Source organism: Podarcis tiliguerta (genome assembly GCF_965153285.1).
Source record: "Podarcis tiliguerta genome assembly, chromosome: 16".
In the NCBI taxonomy this organism is placed as follows: Eukaryota; Metazoa; Chordata; class Lepidosauria; order Squamata; family Lacertidae; genus Podarcis; species Podarcis tiliguerta.
Window position 1 is genome coordinate 10,952,557 of NC_139549.1, and position 21,509 is coordinate 10,974,065.

At 47.1% G+C, this 21,509-nt stretch overlaps 1 protein-coding gene across 4 annotated transcripts; it reads right to left on the bottom strand.

The window, feature by feature from the left end:
- Window positions 1-381: 381 nt before the first annotated feature.
- Window positions 382-20,624, bottom strand: KHDC4 (KH domain containing 4, pre-mRNA splicing factor). 4 transcript variants are annotated; one of them, XR_014506134.1, is made up of 14 exons: window positions 20,472-20,624; window positions 19,528-19,768; window positions 17,168-17,296; window positions 16,152-16,231; window positions 15,586-15,638; window positions 14,503-14,669; window positions 13,269-13,480; window positions 12,740-12,800; window positions 11,793-11,850; window positions 9,836-10,086; window positions 8,118-8,276; window positions 5,696-5,780; window positions 3,880-3,965; window positions 382-1,962 (listed from the first exon to the last, which is right to left on the bottom strand). XR_014506134.1 is itself a non-coding variant. In XM_083418530.1 (14 exons), exons 1-14 carry the CDS (start codon window positions 20,516-20,518, stop codon window positions 1,763-1,765), a joined length of 1,857 nt encoding a protein of 618 aa, XP_083274656.1. In that variant the 5' UTR covers window positions 20,519-20,618; the 3' UTR covers window positions 382-1,762. The 4 variants fall into 4 exon arrangements, 2 of the variants coding, with proteins under 2 accessions (XP_083274656.1, XP_083274657.1); XM_083418530.1 differs by having other exon boundaries at window positions 5,696-5,808; window positions 20,472-20,618; XM_083418531.1 differs by having other exon boundaries at window positions 382-1,953; window positions 5,696-5,808; window positions 20,472-20,604.
- Between the last annotated feature and the right edge of the window lie 885 nt (window positions 20,625-21,509).

Genomic DNA, 21,509 nt, shown 5'->3' on the forward strand with positions numbered 1-21,509 from the left:
CCCCCCCAAAAAAAATATAGTCCAGCCCACCACATGGTCTGAGGGACAGTGGACCAGCCCACGGCTGAAAAAGGTTGCTGACCCCTGATCTAGACCAACATCCTATGCTCTCAAGTGGCCAACAAGATGCCTAAATGCAAAGCCCCCAAGCAGGGCTGTCCCTACCTGCGATTCCCATCACCTGGTATTAGGAGACATACTGCCTCCAACAGCTGAGGAGTCTGTTCAGTAGCCACTGAAGGCTTTATTTGCCATGAAAAAGAAATGGTCCTTTCTTAAGCCACAAATAACTTTTCAGGGCTGATAGTGTGGGCTGGGCTTTTTGCTCACATACACCCAAGGCTGACTTTCCAAACAAAAACAAGAGTATGGAGAAGCAAGTAGAATTATTTGTACATTTATAATGAAATTATGGTTTGAATTTATTTACAACATATAGAAAAACAAAATCAGAGAATAGTGTGGTTGTTGGTTTGTTTTTTTAAAGTGAAAGGAAGCTCCACCAGATCATTTTCTGTGGGGCGGGGAAACACCTCCAACACTTATTCCAATACTTCAAACTTTTACTTGCCCTTTGAACACAAGACAGCAAAATTTCAGGTCCAGTGGTGCCCCCTCCGTCTCTGCCCTTGACTGCAAGTGTTTTGGTTGATAGCAGCCTAACAGGCCCAGGAAAGAGCCCACCACAGTTTTGAGTCGCTATAAAACAATCCCACAAGTTTTGTGTTTTCCTCTTCAGCCGTGGCTGCATGTCACCAGCACCCGAAGATGTCCCAAGCTCAATGCGTCTCTTATCAGCAAGACAGCCACAAAGCAAAGAAGTCTGGTTGGAGGTGGTTTTTCGGAAGGGAACGAGATTGCAACGATGCCATTGCTGCAGAAGTAACGACACGCCGGCCGAAGATCCAAGCACAACGGGGTGAAGAGAAATTACCTCAGGAGGACCGGTTCGAGATTTTAACACCTACTGCTAAATCCACCCCCACCCCACAGCAAGGGGAGAAAAAGTAATACATTGTCTTCCCTGACAAATGTGACTTGGCCAAATGAAATTAGAGAGACAAAGAAGAAAACAAACCAGCTGCTTGACAAAACAATTCTGAAGTTGTTTTGGAAAACTGCATTACAGATTTGATTTTTTTTTAAAAGAGACCAACAGAAAGATTTTTTAAAGAAGGTGATTTTCAGGAAACAGGTTTTTCAGGCAAAGGTTTCCCCCACCCACCCCAATCCTATTTAGAAGACCAAGCATTACACACACACACGCACACACACAAAAGTAAAATCCAGTTATAAAACAGAAATACAAGCAGAACAGCAGCAGGCTTAAGTTATTGAACTTCGCTGGTTGGCTGGCTTCTTTTCCAAAGCCAAGAACAGGTGCATGATAAGCTGGAGGGGGGGTATTAAAAGAGAGAAAGGGAGATATAATGGAGACATTCCCTGCGAGTGTAATGCTGACACTGTTTATCTGCAGTTGTATTCCATTAAGCCTGCGGCTTTCAAATTGCCTTTGATGGAGGAGTCCAATGCAGATATAATAGCAAGTTCTTTTTGTCTGTTGTTTTTTTTTTTAAGAAATAAAACGAAAACACAAAAACGGAGCCCCTGGCACAGAAAGGGCCATACTGCATCTCAGAAGCTTGTGCAAAGAGGTCAGGGCCGATGTACATTTTGCAGAGATTCTTTGAGAATATACACGTGTTATTGCTTGAGAGAGACAACAGGTGGAAGGTGGCGGAGGCAACTGCAGCTGCAGCAGCTAAGGTGCCATCCAGAATGGCATCTGTTGCTTTGCCCGCTGCTGCGACGAGGGGTACTGGTATCCTAAGCTCCAGGTCTGCGAGTAGCTACTTGCGGTTTTGTGAACCCCGTGGTCTTCTTCTTCATCCGAGGAGTCGCCAGCATAAGCCACCAGGCCAAATCCCTTTTCTCCGGTTTTCATCTTCTTAGCTGGGTGATCTAATGATGATGAACAGAGAGAGAGAGAAAAAAAGAGAGAGACATCCCGCCCCAGGAAAAAATAAAAGAGAAAGGTAAAAAATATCCCCCAAAAACATGTTAATTCAAATGAGAGGCATTAATGTATATTTTTTTTCCAAAAAAAAAGTTAGTCGGACACCATTTTGAGGTCACAGAGCCAACAACGGTCACCCCGGGTGGGAGGTCAGGCGATACAGGACCGGCAAACAGCACAAGTGTGATCCGTCAGAGCCATGTAAGAGAACACAGAAGAGAGAGAGAGAGAAAAAAGAAAAACACAAAAAGACAAAGAAAAGTCAAGTTAGCAAAAATGAGGCAACAGGGTTTGCAAGTTCACCGTTAAAGAACAACATGTTTAAAAAAAAAACAGGAGCCGGTTGAAAGTGTCCAACTACCGTTTTTTAAAAAGGGAAACTTTTAAGAAGGGGAGGGGGGGGGGAGAGAAGTGTTATGTTCTGTCTCCCAGTTAGAAGCGTCCAATTCAAGATGGATATCCTACCAGCAGAAAAGCCACGTTGAGCACCTAAGCACAGGAGCGGAAATCGACTGACTATATGTCAATTTCACTTGGCATCATAGGAAAAGCTAAGGTTCCCTGCTTGAAATGCAGAATTCTGCTTTTCTGGGTATTGAGGAGGAAGGAGCGTATTGCTCGGTGGAGGAGGATGTAAGGAAGAGAGAGAAAAAGAGGGGAAACAGCAGTAACTGGGAAGGAGGGCTAGGATGCTGGGTACACAAATCAGACCAAAGCAACAACCCTGAGCCCTGAGAAGGAGACACTGTTCTTTTCCCTGCGGTGTCTGAGCAAAGAAAAATGTAAGCTCCAAGAACAGCAGATCCAAGTGCGGAAGGGAAAAAGTTCTACTGTTCTGCCCACTCTCCTGATCAGAATGGGAAACGGATGGCTTGCATCATCTGTCACCAGTCTGGTGCCTCCAGATGTAAAACTCACATCTGGCTGGCTTGGGGCTGATGGGAGCTTTCATCCAAAACATTTGGAGGGAACCAGGTTGGTGAGGGATGACTGACAGCTTCCTCGTCCTTCTTAGGAACATAGAAAATAGGCAAGGGACATCACCCAGCCCTACCTGGAGATGCCTTTTTTGGACTGAACCTGGGACCTTCTGCATGCAAAGCTCTACCACTGAACCGAAGCCCCTCCCCTTAAAATAAAGTAAGATTCCAGTCCTCCTGGTTCAAAACAAAGGGCTGATTTAAAGAAGAACAGAAGAAGCTCCCTTGAGTCAGAGCAATGGTCCATTTGGCTCAGTATTATCAACCTGGGCAGAGCCTCTCCCAGATTTCAGACAGGGAGTCTTTTTCCCAGTCTAACCTGGAGATGCTGGATATTGAATTAGGGGTCTTTGTGCGTGCAAAGCAGGGGCCTCCTCTTCCCCCCTCTCACCCCTTTTCTGCCCTCCTGCCCAGGCTCCTTTACGGATCACAAAAGCCCGGGTGCCATGTTTTAAAGGCTTGCTCTTTCGTATGTGGTGGTGTTCATACCAATGCCCCCCACATGGCACCCATGGGAGGGAGACTGGTGGTATTCGGAAGCTTCTCCCTGCAGAGCTGTGAATTGTGGGAACAGGAAGGACATTCCCACTCAGAGCTCCTGGGAACTCCAGGTCTTTAAGTGTGTGTGCATTTTCAGAGACCCTTAGCTTTACTACTCTGTAATTTTACTCTTTGGAGTTCGTGTAAGAATAAAGGTTTGATTTACCCTGAGCTTTAGTGTCCCTAGCTACTAGCAGAACTCAGAAGACAGGGAACTGAAAGTAAGTGGTGCACACAAGAGTTTAGCACCTGGAGGTGACACTGGGAAGAACAGCCTAAGGTTAGCTAGGCCGGCTGATGGAATGCAAGTACAAGTCACGGCTCCCGGCCGCCCACGCTCACCATTGCCGCCCACTAAGGACCCGTTCCGGTCGTCAGGCTCCACCTTCATCCCGGTCACTGGTAAAGCCGGTGGAGGCATCAGCTGCCTGTTTGGAAACAAGGAGCATTTCAAGCTTATTCAACCCATTAAAAATCCTGGTTTTAAAGCCCTAAATATTTATATTAGGCAGGTGCCTTCCTTACATTATTTTTGGCCCCTGCTGAAAACTGTTTTGCATGGGCAAACTTGGCCACATTTTAATATGGAATTTCTATTTTATACCCAGCAGCATCGCACCTGGCCCTGCAAGGGGATTCTAAGTGCAGATGCTCAGTCCAGTTCTTAAATCAGTGGTTAGAATCAGTGTAGTTTTGAAAGGTTCAGACCGCCATCTTCCTTCCAAATGGTGTCCAGCTGTATACAAACGTTGACAGAAACCTGCTCCTCCATCATCATAAAAATTTGTTCACGGTATCTTAGATGTCCAAATGCATATTTCCCAAACTAAAGTGTATTAAGACTGCAGATTAAATTTATATTTTGGAATTCTGTGGGTCAATTTGTTTTTAATACTATTTTATCAGTACAGTCGTACCTTGGTTCTCAAATTTAATCTGTCCTGGGAGTCCCGAAACAGTTCAAAAACCAAGGCGCAGCTTCCGATTGGCTGCAGGAGCTTCCTGCACGCAGTCAGAAGCCGCGTAAGCCGCGTTGGACATTCGGCTTCCAAAAAATGTTCGCAAACTGGAACACTCATTTCCGGGTTTGTGACATTCAGGAGCTAATTTGTTCGACAACTAAGGCGTCTGACTACCAAGGTACCACTGTATTCTTAATGTGTATTTGTTTGCAAACCGCTAAGAGGTTTTGAGGATTAAGCAATATATAAATCCTGTGGAATAAATAAATGGTTTAAGAACATAAGAAGAGCCTGGCTGCTGGATCAGGCCAGAGGCCCATCTAGTCCAGCATCCTCACAGCAGCCAACCTGAAGGCTCTGGGAAGCCTGTATGCAGGTCCGGAGCGCAAGAAGAACTCTTCCCAATTGGGACTCACTGGCTTGGGACCAGGTTGCTTAAAAGACCATCTTCTCCCATGGTTAGGCTCAGAGGAGCCTGCTGAAATGAAGGACCGTGACTAACGCGGGTCCATTCATTTCAATGGGCCTACTCTTAGCTGGATAAAACCTGTAGGAACCTGCCTTATAACAAGTTGGCCCATTGATCCCATCTAGCTTAGTACTGTCATGTGCAATATGTCCAGTTTTTAAATTTTGTAGTAAGCTGCTGTTGAAGGGTGGGTAATAAATTTAACAACATGGTCTACAACTATATATATATATACAGTGGTGCCTCGCAAGACGAAAAGAATCCGTTCCGTGAGTCTCTTCGTCTAGCGGTTTTTTCGTCTTGCGAAGCAAGCCCATTAGCGGATTAGCGCTATTAGTGGCTATTAAAGGCTTAAGGGATTAGCGGATTAGCTGCTAAAAGGCTATTAGCAGCTTAGTGCCTTAGAAAAAGGGGGTGGGGAGCGAAAAAAACCCCCCATGAATCGCAAGACATTTTCGTCTTGCGAAGCAAGCCCATAGAGAAATTTGTCCTGCGAAGCACCTCCAAAACGGAAAACCCTTTCGTCTAGCGGGTTTTCCGTCTTGCGAGGCATTCGTCTTGCGGGGCACCACTGTATATTTGTCTTTTCACAATACCCCAAAACTCATCAACCTCACTTCCCCTAATGATAGGGCCTGAGGAGCACTTCCACACTGAAACACATTTCACTGCAGTTCCCACTCAAAACTGTACCAGAGCAAAGCCGGGCGCCACGGCCACAACCTACCTGTCCCTCTCTCTCTCCTTTCCTGAGGAACTTGCTGGCTTCGAACCCGTTCCATCCATCTCGGTCTGACTGGAGAAGCCTGTACCTAAATTAGTCATATGAATGGGTCCATGCTATGAGCAGAAAAACACAGCGGCATTAGCAAATCTAAAACTATGACACAAGCTATCAGCTCCTTAATGAAAACTTGCAGCAGGCCCAGTCTCTTTGCTCTCTACACACCATTACAGGCCATGCTTCCGTTCTTTTTCTGGGCCTCTTAAAACGCTGTGCATTTTGCACATGGTAAACTGGAAAGCTTGCTGCACAACAATGCCCAAACCACCTGGGAGCATGAGCATAGCGTATCATGGCTTAAGATACTCTGTGCAATCCTTTCAAGAGCCCTTGAAAGGTAGGGCCAGGCTTTGTTGTTTCCATACTGCAGATGGGAAGGCTGAGGCTGAGCAAATCGCTAAGGAGGCCGGTGTCATTCATAGCCAAGGTGAGGTTTGAACAGGGGGATTTCTCAACACACAGCTCAGGTTCTGTGCCACTCCAGGATTTGAACTCAGGTGTGTGGAATATTTACTTCTCTTCCAAAGGAAAAGGTAACAGGGATCCGTTTTTGTTTTAAAGGGCTGTTAAGACTCAACAGCTTTTTCAGACCAGCCTCATAACTGAGACTGCAGCAGCCTGTGCCACCTGTGGCAAGTAAGAACAGCTGCCAGGGAAGTTAAGAAAACAGAGCTGGTTCCCTTTTCTTCTTCTCCTTTTGAGCTGTCCAAATGTCACAAATGACTCACCTAAGTATGGAACGAGGAAGTTGCCTTACACCAGGTCAGAACAGAGGAAGGTGCCTGCTAAAACCAACAGGCCCTTCCGTTCCAACTCTTGAAATGAAATATAATGTCATCATCTGTGTCTGTTTCTGTTAACTAACCATTCACTTTAGTTTAAATCAATATCTTCTATGAACATTCTTCTTTGCTCAGTATTTTTGCTCACTGTAAACTCAGCATTCATTTTCAGTGGCTCTTTATATCCAAGCCACTGCCTTTTATTATGAGAACAAAGGAAGGTTCCTTAGACCAGGCCTAGCCAGCACAGCCCGCTCTGACTGGCAGATTCCCATGATCTCAGACAGAGAAAGCTCTTCTCCCATGAACTCCTAATGTGACTTTTTTTTAAACTGGAGATGCCACAGTGTGGCTGGGGCAACCCAATCAGATGGGTGGCGTTTAAATAATAAAAATTATATTTTTATTATTATTAACCTGGGACCTTCTCAATTCAAACGAATGTGCCTTTTTATTTCAATTATGCCCCCCCCAAATGTGGGCAGACAGGCTAGTCACTTGTGTTGACTTACTAACAAGCCTAGTTTAGAGATGGTACACAAACAAAGAGGAAATAGTGGCATCTATTATAAAGTTTGAAATTGGAAGGAAAAAACACTCTGTTCTCGATCACCACCACAAAGCCTCAAAACCCAGCGGAGAGTAAGATGCAAACTGGGACAGCTAGTGGGGTCCCTCAATGGTGCAGTTAGCAAGGCAAAATATATTTTGAAGGTCAATGGGATGGGGTCAAGGTGTTGCAAAAATAATAATAATTGTAAACAACAGGGGTCCAAACTGCTAAGGAATTCATGTGGTATGGATTCCAAGCTTCCTGGTCAGAGCTCAGACAGATACGAGATCAGGAAAGAGCTGTGGTGAATACTCTCTCTGCATTCTATTTAGTGCTGGACTTCAACTCTCATGTGCCCTGACTACTAGCCGTGGCTTCTGGGAGTTAAGAGCCCAACGATATCAGGAATCTATATGTTCCGTCACCACCGCTTTAAAGTGTCACAAGGTTCCTTTTTGTAACAACCATGAGAAATCAGGGCCCTGCCTCTTGGCTGGCAAACCACCTCGCCCGGCAATTGCTTGGGACTCCTAGAAAAGGGTCCACGTGATGTTGGGACTACAGCTCCCATCAGCCTCAGCCAGCATGGCCAATGGCCAGTGACGATGGGAGCTGTAGTCCAGCAACATCTGCAGGGCACCTCGCTTGGGAACACAAAGCCTGCCTAGGGATTACTGCCTATCCCAAAGAACGCAGCACCTTCTTTGGACAAGGTGATGGGGAACTTAAGACGAGAGCCTGATGAATCAGGTCAGTGGCTCATCTAGTTCAGCACCCCGTTCTCAGGTGCTGCAGTCGGGAATGCGCAAGCAGGAGCTGAGCAAAAGAGCATCTCTCCCAGCCTGCGGCTTCTAGCAACTGGCAGCATGTTGGCCCTGACCCTCCAGGGCAATTGAGGAACACTAGCTTCTACCATATCTGACCCGTAGAGGCTTGTGGGGAAAACCCAAAAATCCAGGTGTGGAACCAGCTCTGTGACCAAAGGAAAGAGGGGCAGGGGAGGCAGTAAAATGGCAGGGAGTCACTCCACCTGGTATCCCAGCAGCCCAGATTCCCGCTCATCCGGCAGCTCTTCAGTGAAACGCCTTTTCTGGCCCTGCTGGGGTTGGGGCTGACCTGGCGGCTGCGTGGTGGCCGGCAAGGTCGTCTTCACGGGGGCAGCTGGGAGGAAAGGGGCACTCAGCGGCGTCTGCAAACCACCCAGGCAAAAGAAGAGAGGGGTTATTTCTCTTGTTTTGATACTGATCACATTTGTAGCCCACCTTTGCTCCCCTTTGTGGGCAAACACCAGAGCGGTTAAAAAAATACAAGCAACAACAAAATAAAAATGCATCTTAGAAACATGCACACAATCTCATTGCATTTAGAAATCGCTTCCTGTGAAACCGCGGGAGCAATTTGAGACAATAAAATCGCCCGTTAGAAAAGCAATTTCTTAAGCACCAACAACTGAAACAGTAACATGTGTTTATTTTACTTGTATTGTCTGTGTTTTGTTGTTCTTTCTATATCCGGTAAACTCCAAACCAACAAACAAAAAGGTAAAACAACGCAATATATGAAAACAATGTCAAATCCAATTGTGATGGGCACCTTTAGCTACTGTTTACAGGGGGTCACAATTCAGCCCATATTCAAAGCCCCCTTCCCACAACCAACCGCTAACTAAGTCCGCTTCCATGGGGCTACATTTGTGGCTGTGAAAGGCAAGTCGGGCCTCAGCTCTGCACTGCTCTATTTGGTCAGATCTGCCCTTGCTAAGGCTTCCAAACCAGGCTCTCCTTTTAGCTACACACCTCCTTCTCTCTCTCTCCACCAATCAGTGCTCAAATTAGAAGGGCAGGGATTTTTGTGCTGGGCCCCTGGCTCATGTTTTTAGAGACCAATGAGAACGTTTGGATTCCTTACGAGCCTCCGCACTACCTTTCGCCTGTAATTGGGGCAATGGAAGGCTCACACCCTGCAAAACCGAATGCTCTCCCTGATGCTGCGTGCACATAAACAAGAACCCAGAGATTTACTGGCTCACCACGGCATGAATGGGCAGCTTGCCCTACCCCCACCCACAGCAGGTGAGTCCCCCACCCCACCCCAGAATGGAGTAATGCGTCACGCCTGCAACACATCACAGAATCACAGATTTGGAAGGGACTACAAGGGCCATCTAGTCCAACCCTCTGCAATGCAGTGACTTTCTGCCCAATGTGGAGCTCAAACCTATGACCCTGAGATTAAGAATCTCAGCATGACCTTGATTTTTAAAAAGAAAAAAGAGAGAGAAAGATGTGAAATCTGATAACGTCTCATTCAGACCCCAAGAGATATGCTCCACATGTTAATGTTATCAAATCTCCCCTCCCCTGCTAAAATACAATAGCCCCACCACCACCACTAAGCTGTGTTAGGATTCTGCCAGCTCCTGAAGGCACACCGGCATTCCTTTGATCTCCGGGTTTGAATGTCCTGCTTTACCGTATTTTTAAAAAAGTTTAAAAAACTTCTGAAAAACAATTTAAAGCGTCTATGAAACAGTCTAAAAAATAACAACAGTCACCCCTACAGCAGTGTTCTTCAACCTTGCGTCTCCAGATGCTGCTGGACTACATATCCCATCATCCCCAGCCAGCTTCACCAACCGTCAGAGATGATGGGATTAGCAGTCCAACAATATTTGAGGATTCAAGGACACTGCCCTAGACACTACTGGGTGCCCCCTCACCAGTCATCAAGCAACATTCCCTGCCTTACCTGGCCAGTGCTAGCGGGAGACTGCACTTGCGTAATCGGGTACTGGGTGGGCACAGGTGGGACTCCGGTGGGTAGTGCTAACACTCCTGGTGCCAACGGAACCGCAGGAGGCACAATGCCTGGCACCCCATAAGGAGGCTGCACCGGCTGCTGAGGGGGCGGAACCACAGGGTAGCCTGCCTGAAAGCCGCTGGGGGGGTAATACGGTGGCTGAGGAGGGACAGTCGTTAAAGCTGCAGGCTGCGCAAACCCTACGGGGGTGGGGAGAGGAAGAAAGTAATAATTATTATTTATTTTATACATGAATTACTTCCTATTGAAGCATGTCAAGGCAATTTCACAAAACAGTAAAAATAAAGAAAATCACCGCATATATAAAGAGAGTTGAAATTCTTACATAAACGCACACACATAAAAGTTTCAAACCCAATACAGAGTGTGACCTGGAGCACAAATAAAAATATCTCTTAGAAGGCCTGCTGAAAAAGGAAAGCCTTCAACGGATGCTGAAAGGTGATGGTGACTGTCTGATATGAAATAGGAAGGTGTTCCGAATTAACATCTGCCCAGACACTGAGGTCCAGCGCCGAGGCCCTTCTGGCGGTTCCCTCACTGTGAGAAGCCAAGTTACAGGGAACCAGGCAGAGGGCCTTCTTGGTAGTGGCACCCGCCCTGTGGAACACCCTCCCACCAGATGTCAAAGAGAAAAACAAGTACCAAACTTTTAGAAGACATCTGAAGGCAGCCCTGTTTAGGGAAGCTTTTAATGTTTAATAGGTTATTGTATTTTAGTGTTCTGTTGGAAGCCGCCCACAGTGGCTGGGGAAACCCAGCCAGATGGGCGGGGTATAAATAATAAATTTAATTTAATTTAAAGTTAACATGCTGGTGGGCATGTGGGCGGGGACAGAAAGAAAAGCAGGTGGAGTAATGAATCCAAATTTTACACAGTAAACTGTTCAAACTGTCTTTAATATTGTATTTTAATTGTTGTAACCTGCTCCGAGACCTTAAGAGTGAAGGGAGGTGTCAGGGAACTGCCATCAGTACTGGAGGGGGAGAGCAAAAGCCAGAGGGATTCCAGAGAGCGTCCAGAGATCGGGAGGAGCAGCCCATTTTCTGGGGAAGAGAATCAGCGTAGCACCAGGGGAGAAGGGGGGCAGCTGGGGGAAGTGGCGAGGCGGTCCCACGACTCCTTGCCTGGGACCAGCGGGGAGAGTAGGGGTCCTCCGTTGCCCACGCCCTCCCTGCGCAGAAGGCTTCCGCGCAGAGAGGGTAGGCGGAGACTAGGCGTCAAAGAACTTCTTTGCTGGAAGAAGTTTAAGAAACGCCCACTCACGGATTCTGCCAGCGATTGAGTCAGCCACGGGTGAGTGGCTGTCCGGACAGAAAAAGGTTCACTTTGGCAACCCAAAAAGGTTCACGCACGAGCAACCCCTAGAACCATTACAGAAGGGTTGTTAAACAACAACAACAGGCTGGTTTCTACACACAGACACACAGAACCCTCGCGCTCCTCCATTTGGGCAAACAAGAGGCATTATCAGACTTCAAGGACATATTCCAGCCAGGCAAAAGCACTCAAGGGGTATATGAAGCAAGGCCTGAGCAGAGGTGTGGCCTGGGCAGAGAGTGTGCAGCTTGGGTAACCCAAGAGGAACAGATGTGGCCCTCCAGGCCTAGCCATCTCCAGGTCTATGATCCCCCGCCCCAGCCGGAGGTTCCCCACCCTGTCCTTGCAAGCACAACAGGGAGCAACCAGGTGGCAACAGAGAACTGCGTCACCCAGCATTGTGATGCGGCCCCCCCACCCCACCCCAGAGAGAATGGAAAGGCTGAGAGCTGTTTCTCCACCTGTGGGCTTTCATAATGGCAAATTTAACCCCAATGTCTCTGGTTTCCATCTTTCATCCTCACTCCACCACCGAACTAAGTGTTGCACGCTGCCGATACACACCTGTTATGGGGACTGCCGTGGTTATCTGATTCACAAATCGCGAGTATTCAGCATGAACCTTGGAAGAGATAAAGAGGGATCAGATTGCTTCGGTTTCAATAAAGGACACTCATGCAAACCGCCTGCTCTAGTGGGAGACCATATAGCCCTGGTTAGGTGAGCCTAGCTATATGCAAACTGTTAAGCTCCTCCTGTCTGGATTGGTTCTACTGCCCAACGCTACAAGTGGGAGTCAGTCTGGGGTCAGGGAAGGGGCTTCTTCAGTATTGGGGATGGGGAACGTATGGTTCCCCAGATGCTGCTGTAGTACTACAACTCCCACCAACCCCTAGCAAGCAGGGCCAATGGGCAGGGGATGATGGGAGCAGCAGTCCAAAATGTTTGGAGGGCACCAGGTTGGGGGAGACTGCATTAAAACAACAGCATCCAAAAAAGGGGGAAATCAGGGCCATTACAAAATATAAAGAATTACTCAGGACTAGCACAATCACAAATAGTCAGTTTCAACCGTCAGCTCCGATTCCCAAGTATGAGGCGTTTTACTAGGTTAAGCAACTGCACCGTAACGACAGCTGGGACAGCTCAGTTGGTAGATCATGAGACACTTAATCTCAGGGTTGTGGGTTCGAGCCCCAAGTTGCAGAGAATTGGACCAGGTTGGCTTCAGTGGTTCCTTCCAACTCTAAATTCTATGATTCTATGACAGCTGGCCAGTACGATTTGGGAGGGTTTCAAATTAGCAAAAAATGGAAGACATCCTTTTCACTAGGAGGGTCAACACGCTGCTGGGACATCAGGGGCTGCCACAACCAAAGGATGCTGGACTCAGATTCCCATCAGGCCCCAGCCACCACTGCCAGGAAAGCTGAATATAAAGTGCAGAAAGAGATGGGCACTTCACGTGACTTTGGCAAGAGAGCAACAATAAAAAAGAAGGGTCTACTTACTGTTTGTAACAGGTTCTCACAAAGCTTTTTGGCAGCTGCAAGGCCTTCTGGTTTTGGATGGCTGGAGGAGAGGAAATACAACACACAGACACACATGTTCCTGTCAGACTCCAGACATCCACAAAGATGGTCAAAAGGTTCCTACATAGCAGGGGGTGGGACTAGATCAGCTTGGGTCTCCAGCTGTTTTTGGACTACATCTCCCATCATCCCTAGCTACCAGGATCAGTGGTCAGGGATGATGGGAATTGGGAAACACTGGACTAGATGTCCCCCCGGGGCTCACTTCCGACCCTGCTATTCCAATGTTAGGAGTCAGAAGTCCTTGCTCACATGCTTCAAATCACCCAGGGATCCGCTAGTAAATCCCAACCTGCTTGCTACCTATCCCACATTCAGCTGATCAAAAAGGCTGCGTAATTAAACTAAGCCAGCTTACCAAACTTGACCAAACCTTTACACTTGGGATGGCACACAAAAAGCCCATTCCTTCCCGGAGACAAAGCCCAGCAGGCTCCCAACTCCCTACCTGATGTAAATGTACATCGGCTCAAAGGCTTCTCGGCCAGAGGCAGGTTCGATGCACCCAGAGCCCTTCCCCCGGAGGAACACCTTGGCGCCGGTCTCAATCTGGATATGTTGCAAGTAGGAGCAGCCTGGGCCTTCGACTTTCTCCTTTACGTTGAAGGTAGGTACAGCGTGTTCCAAGCCAACAAACAATTTGTCCTGGACATAGTGCATCTGTACACACACAGAGAGAGACACCCTTAGGTGTTGCATTTGACACCAGAATCAGGAAGGAGTGGGAAAGGATTAGAGGTCCCCTGCTAGGGTCATAGCTCAGTAGCAGAGCGTTTGCTTTGCATGCAGAAGGTCCCGGGTTCAGTCCCTGGCATCTCAGCATCAGGCTGGGAGACAACCTGGTCTGACACCCTAGAGAGCCATTCCCAATCAGGGTAAGCAACAAGAAGTACCAGTGATCTGACTCGGTATAAGGTGTGTATAGACAGGGGTAGCCAGTGTGGTGCTGTCAAAATGTTGCTGGACTACAACTCCCATCATCCTTGACCACCCTGTGGCCAATGGGAACTGTAGTCCAACATCACCTGGCAGGCACCACACTGGCTACATGTTTGTCCGATGGCACAGTGAGGTCTCCACTCTTTCTGCAAGCTGAACCCCTCTCTCCATCGTGTTTCTCTAAGAGGATGGTATCGACAGAGCCCAGCTGTACAGGCTCTGCCTTCTTAATCCTCTAGGTAAGGGAATAAGCAGACATGGACAGTTCAACAGGCAAAATGCAAGGCAGTGTTCAAAACTCCCATAGTTCTAGGTGTGTTTTGCGACAGAGAATTTCATTAGCGTGAACAGTTTCTGAGCTCTGGCTGCAGTACTGCACTTAAGATTTCAGATTAAAACTGCACAGTGGAAGGAAAGGAGGACCTTTTTCTGCCTCCCCACTTCCAGCTACTCTCTGAAGACTGGAGAAGAGGCCCTCTTAGGGGGGTAGGCAGGGGAAGCATGTCTTGGGTTTTTTTGCAGTCTTCGTATGAGGAATAGACAGTGTGCAAAATGAACATAAGATTTTAGTTGCAATTCATTCATTTTCAGCTTTGTATTCTTGCTATTAAAAAAGCATGCCTAGGCATTCCATGGTTGCACCCATAGCCTAGGTTCAAGGTGCCATTTAGCTCCTAGCTTTCATATCTCAGTTTCTAACACGGATGCAAGGGTAAAGACACAAGGACTTGGCCAGGACGTACTCCTCCTGACTGGAAGGAGGGCTTCTGGCCCACAGCCGGAGGCAGCTGAGTGATGGGGGCAGGTTGGTGGTAGACGGTAACTGTAGCTCCGTTGAAAGTTGGACTGGATCCAGTGGCAGCTTTCACGACGCCGTTTGTAATGATTTCCTTGATTCGGTTTACTGCTCCTGTCAGGCAAAAATAAATAAAACAACTTTAGTCCTATGAAAAGAAGGGAAATTGTGGTTACTACAGAAGAAGAAGAAGAAACATTTAGGGTAATTTCACAATCATTATTCATTTAGGATATAGAACTGTTATCTGTGTTGGATTTGAATTGTTTTCATGGAGGTGCTGTTGTTGCTTTAGAAGATCATGTGAAGGACACTCTGCATGAAGCCCTGGAGAGCTGCTGCCAGACAGCGTAGGCGGTACTGAACTACATTGGCCCAGTGGGCCTGACCCAGCATAAGACAACTCCTTATTTTCCCAAGGACAGGCTCTTTGAGGGGAAGGTCTGCGGCCTGGTGGTAGAGCATCTATTTTGTAAGCAGAAGCTCCAAGGTTCAATCCACCAGCATCTCCAGGCAGGGCTGGGAGAGACTCCCTGTCTGAAAGCATGGAGAGCTGCTGCCAGTCAGGGTAGACAATATTGAGCTGCATGGGCTAGTGGTCTGACCCAAGCATAAGGCAGCTGCCTATACTCCTATCATGCAGTTATAGAGCTGGGAAAGGCCTTGATGGTCATACAGTCCAACCCCTTGCTTAATGCAAGGTTTATAATGTTGGAAGCAACCACAGCAACCCTTAACAGATGGGTGCCCAGTGAAAAAATTAAGCAACAACACAACTTCATATTTAATAACAACTCTGGGCCTGTTAGGCTAACGGTCCCTTAGTCAAGTGAACTAACCTCGGCTGTGTACACACTACACCTTAAACACATCCTTCCCCTTAAAGAGTTGCGCTGTGCTTTATCCCTCAGTTGCAATTCACAGCAACTCTTAACAAGCTACAGTGCCCAGAATTCTTTTGAGGGAAATAATGTGTACAGCACATAAACAGCCATTCTCTACCCAGGGTGTTGAATCAGAGCTTACTTACTATCCACCAGTTCTCGCGTTTGCCCCTGGACGTGCAAGTACAATGGACGATCTCTGCAAAACACAAGTTGTAATATTTTTTATATATTTTAAACTGAAACAAAGGTCTCCCCTGGAGGCAGTCAATGTCACTGGGACTCTGGGAATAAACTGTAGTCAGCCTCATAGGGGATAAAATGCTGCACTTGGGGGCACTCTGATGGTGAGGGCTCTCTGTCCTTGACATTGGGCACTGTGTGTGTTTGCTCTCATTAAAAGGGATTTGCAGGAAGGTAGCTGTTTGGTGGGGGGAAGGAGTCCTTTTGCAAACTGAAGAATGGTAATGGTGGAAGAGCAGAGGATTGCTTGTTGCTTCCTCCACCCAATAACATTTGACTTGTGCAGTTTTAACTTTGCACATCTCGATCAAGTGAGCAGCCAAGTCACATAGCTTACAAAATTTCAAAAATGCACAAACATAGCTGGTCTGCTCGTTCAGGTCCAATATCTAATCCATAAGCACTCACTCTTCTACAGATTTTTTAATCCTGGAGAGAACCAGAGGAGGAAATTGAAGAAGATACAAACCCAGGTCCAACTTTTGCTTTCTCTTCTGCAGTCATGTACCTTCCCCGAGTTGAGACTGCGGCTCCGCTCAGCCTACTTATCTGCAGATACGAAGGGACAGTGAATTGCTCAGATTAGGAAATGCAGTAAAATCCCCGCTGAATCAGGAGAAAGGCTCCCATAGTCCAGCAGCCCCAATTTCCTACAGCAGCCCTTGGAAAGCCTCAAGGGGGAGCTCACAAGCAGGGCCTAGAAGCAATAGCCTTCCTTCACCCATTCATACACCACCTATTTGTCCTCAGCAACTGTTAAGCAGGCCCCATCTGCACAACATAAAGATACTGTGTTATGTGTAATGACATAAGGATACGGAGAGCTGTTAGAAGACCTCCTATTTCCAGTATGGAGAAACAAATTCTAGAGTTCCCTGGAAAGAGGGACCAAATGCTAAACTACTTTGGGAACAGTAGTTTTGTGAGCTGAATAGTTATCTCCCAATAGATCTCACCATCTTTAACAAACTACAGTTCTACTACTACTACTACTACTATTATTATTATTATTATTATTATTATTATTATTATTATTATTATTTAGGGGGGGAAGACTCATGATTGTTCAAACTGGTATAATGCTGCTTTAAATGTATGGTGCAACGAGGACCTAAGACATACACTGATTCTGGAGCTTCCATTTAGCTAGGATTGCCAATATTTAATGAACCAAAGCAAAGTGGCAAGGCGTCTGTTTGCATGCAGAAGGTCCCAAGTTCAGCCACTGGCATCAAATAAGGCTGGAAGAGAACTCCCATCTGAAACCCTGAAGAGCCGCTGCAAGTCAACCTTGACAATGCTGAGCTAGATGGACCAATAGCTGGACTAATGCTGCGTTCCCCAAGACTTGCTTAACAGCTATCGAAACCTGGTTGTTCCAGAGGTCGGACAGGGTTTCAACAGGAGAACCAGGCATATCAGCTGGAAAGTACCCCAGAGCCAGCTGGAAACCCGTAGGACCAATTAGCCACAAGCAGCACAGACCTCATCCTGCGTCTGCCCTCTCGTCAGGAGGTTTCGGCACGTGAGAGGCACGTCGTTTATCTCCACTTCTGCGACGACGAGATCGTCTTTGCTTTTGCTGGCAGCCGGTCCTTTTCCAGGAGCCTGAAGCTGTTAACAGATCAGACAATGGGCATCAAGACACATAAGCCCCCACCCTTTGCACACTCACCTGCCCCTCTCCATCCGGGCAAGGAGGAGGCATGATCAGAGTTCAAGGGTACATTCAAGACAGGCAGAAACACTCAATGAGGGTGTGAAGCAGGGCTGGCAAGAGGTGTGGCCTGGGGAGAGTCCCAAGGGCCTACAGAGAAGCCTGAAGGGTTGCATTTGTTTGTTTTCTTTTTTTCTTTTTGCATTTTCAGTTACAGTGGTACCTCGGGTTACATATGCTTCAGGTTACATACGCTTCAGGTTACAGACTCCGCTAACCCAGAAATAGTGCTTCAGGTTAAGAACTTTGCTTCAGGATGAGAACAGAAATTATGCTCCGGCGGCACAGCAGCAGCAGGAGGCCCCATTAGCTAAAGTGATGCTTCAGGTTAAGAACGGACCTCCGGAACGAATAAAATACTTAACCCGAGGTACTACTGTACAGACATTCATTTCTTTCACTAATACAACATCTTATACAATGATAATCATCTATTCCCAGATAGGCTGGGAAGTCTTCTTAGGATAAGAAATAACTTGAGATGTTTCATGGCTGTAACCGAAGGGTTGCATTTGACCCCTGAGCTTGAGGTTCCCCAACCTTGTCACAGGCTAAGAAAGTAGAGTCTCGCTTATTAAGCCAGACTTTCCGGCATCCAAAGAGAAAAGGGGAAGTCACTGGTACGTTAAAATCCCTCCCCCACCCTCGCCAACTTGTTCTGAAAGCAGATGCGACTGAACCAAGGGATAGATTTCATGCAACCAGTCCAAATTGCTCCAAAATGTTCACTACTGACAGAAGAGGAAACCAAATTATTTTCTTTGGAAGGATGACGGAGTTAAAATAATGGCTGGCTCATTCACCCTTTATAGTCTTAATTTTGCAGTGCAGTTCATACATTGTGTACAGTCATACCTCGGGTGGCGAATGTGACCCGTGCAGGAGGCACATTCGCAAGCCGCAGCGCCGCGTCTGTGCACATGTGTGACATGATTCGGCGCTTCTGCGCATGACGCCATTTTGTGCTTCGGCTCATGTGCCGAAACCCAGAAGTAACCCATTCCGGTACTTCCGGGTTAGGCAGGGTCCACAACCCAAAAACGCACAACCCGCAGCGTTTGTAACGCAAGGCATGACTGTATATTCATTGTCTATTTGCAGAGCTAAATCTAGGCTCAAGGAGACTCACAGCAAAGTGCCATCTTGTCCCAGACACCCCCTTTTAATTTAATCCATATCACTTTCCCCAGAGCTTAGCTATCTTGGGCTGACCGCCCATAGCCTCAGGTGTTGTCTCATGGGGGTGTGTGATAAAATATAGCCCCTGGTATATGCCTGTGGCAGCAGCCAACTCCCGCTGCAACATATACAGAGTCCAGAATGACTGAAATTCTGGAGTTTTGGGGGGCAAATTCAAGACCATAGCAGCAGCACCAGTAAAATAAAGTTTTTAGAAGTATTTATCTTAATGGGGCCTAAGGGAGGTGTTGGGGACTTCTTAGGGAATGTGTACCCTGGTAGGTGCCTGGACAAATCTGAAGGCAATGCTGGGCTTGGTGAATTAATTTTTGATCAGTTTCATGTCAACACTGCTGGATGTTATGTGCTCATTTTGAACTGTTTTCATATCATTGTTTGTGGCTTGTGATATGTTGCTACAGATCTGCCTATCTCACAACTGCTATTTTGTTTTGTTCTTAAGGCAAACCACTTTGACCACAATACATATTAAAGGGTAAGCGGACAAATGAAAAAAGGGCACGCTGATTGCAGAACAAACCTTCATTACAACCCACTGATAGCCAACACAAGGGGTTATATCCAACCATGTTGACCCACTGCAATTAATTTCAATGGGTTTGATATGCACCAATACACATTTGGCCAGATGTCAGGAAACAATGGGCAAATAGTTAATAGCATGAGTGAACAAGTCCAAATCCTAAATTTGAGACTTCAGCTGTGTACACATCAGAGAACATGGCTCCCTGCAAAGAATGCTGGGAACTTAAATTTAACCTTCACAGAGCTACAAAGCGCAGCACCCGTAACAACCTACAATTCCCAGGATTATGGAGGTGTGCTTTAAATATATGGTGTGTATACAGCTTTCTTTTCTCAACCGCCATGAAAGTTAAATGGCTTCTTGCTTTCGAAATCTGATGCCTTCACCCTGCCAGCCACTGACCTTGTCCGTTGAATTCGCCGTTGGTTTCAGCTTCCCTTTGGCCATTAACATGGCATTGATTTTGGCTGCCACGGCAGCGGCTGCATCCAGAGCTCCCAGCGGGGCCGCTGAGCCCTCAGACCCTGACATCCCAGATACACTATCTCCGCTGCCCTGGACAGGCCGGCCAGCCACAGGCGTGGTTGCAGGAAGGAGGAAGAGAGCCGGAGACGGGCCAGGCTGGTCCCATTTGCTGCGTCGCCTGGGGGAAAAAAATCAAATTAAACATTCAGATTCCCTCTGGGGCTGGTGCCTGTTCCTTGATCTCCTCACTCCATAAGGCTTAGCACTTGTAACACATCTCGATGGCTCAAAAACACAGCCGCAAGTGCCCTCTCAATAATCCCAGCAACAGCAGCCTTAGAAGATAAAACACTACAGTGGTACCTTGGATTAAGTACTTAATTTGTTCCGGAGGTCCGTTCTTAACCTGAAACTGTTCTTAAACTGAAGCACCACTTTAGCTAATGGGGCCTCCCACTGCTGCTGTGCTGCCACCACACGGTTTTTGTTCTCATCCTGAGGTAAAGTTCTTAACCCGAGGTACTATTTCTGGGTTGGCGGAGTCTGTAAGCTGAAGCGTATGTAACCCGAGGTACCACTGTATTTGTTTCAGGTAGATTTACAGCCTCTCTGATCTCATAAGCCTGGGGTGGGGGACCTGCGGCCCACGAGGTGTTGCTGGACCACAACTCCCATCCCCGCGACCATGCTGGCTGGGGGCTGGCAGGGGTTGGTAGTCCAGCGACGTCTGGAGGGCCTCAAGGGAACCCCGGCACGGGCGAAACCCATAAATGGGCTCCTCCTCCTCCTCCTCCTCCGCCAGGCCTCTCCCTCCCCCTCTCCCTCAACTTTCCCTTCCCGGCCTCCCCTCTCGCCCGGCCTCGCAGCCGCGGCCTCCTCACCCGCCAGAGGCCCCATGCTCTCGCTGCCCCGAGCTCCCCGTTGACATGGCTCAGACGACCCTCTCCAGGCCGCCGCCGCCTTCTCCGCTCTGCTGAGAAACTTCCCCTCCCTCGCGTCACTTCCGCTCCGCCGCCGCCGAAAACGTCACTTCCGCTCGTTGTCGTAGCGACGGTGAAAGGTTGCTCGGGAGAGAGAATGCCTGGCACCATAGCGATAGTAAAAAAAGGTAGAGGGGCGCACGTGTGCTCAGGTTCCGGCCGTATACATGTAGAGCTTATTGATTTAATATTTTGATTATATTCTTGCTATTTTATTATTTCATTTATTTGCTTACTCTGTTGTTGTTTTTTGCTTATTTAATATTTATTGTTTCATTTATTTGCTTACTGTTTTACGATGTTGTTTTTGTATTTATCGTTTTATTTATTTGCAGGCATTTCTAAACGATAATATATATTGAAAAGAAAAGAAAACTCTTAAACAATAGATACATAAACCCAAAATCCATTGAAACGAAAACGCAGTTAATAAATTATGGAAGTGGGAACTTGTCTATAGAAGTTAATTTGTAAGAAGGGAATTCCGGTGGAAATGTTTCCTTTTGACCTTTCCTACCGTGAGCTCCAAGAGATATGAGGCAGCTAATTATTGCCAGTCATTAGTCAGGGTTTATGTTCTTTCTAATTAGAGTGTTTTATTGCTCACTATGATTTGGGGTGAGTGGGTGGGTGTTTGCAAACAGAGCATAAGGCTTTCGCATGTAACTGAGCGCTGGTTTGGGACCACAAAGACTTCAGTGTTTTTTACTTTGGTCGAAAAGGATGAGAAAGTGGCATACGTACAATCAATTAAAACAAGACAATCCCTGCCTACAAGTAAAGAAGAAGAAGAAGAAGACACACAAGCCGAAAGGGACAGGGAGGGAAGAAGGGAAAATCAAAGATAGGCACCAATTCTTAAACAGCTGTTCTTAAATGATCAAATGTCACATTTGCAGGATTGGAAGTGCCTGATGGAGATGCTTTTTCAGCAGAGCT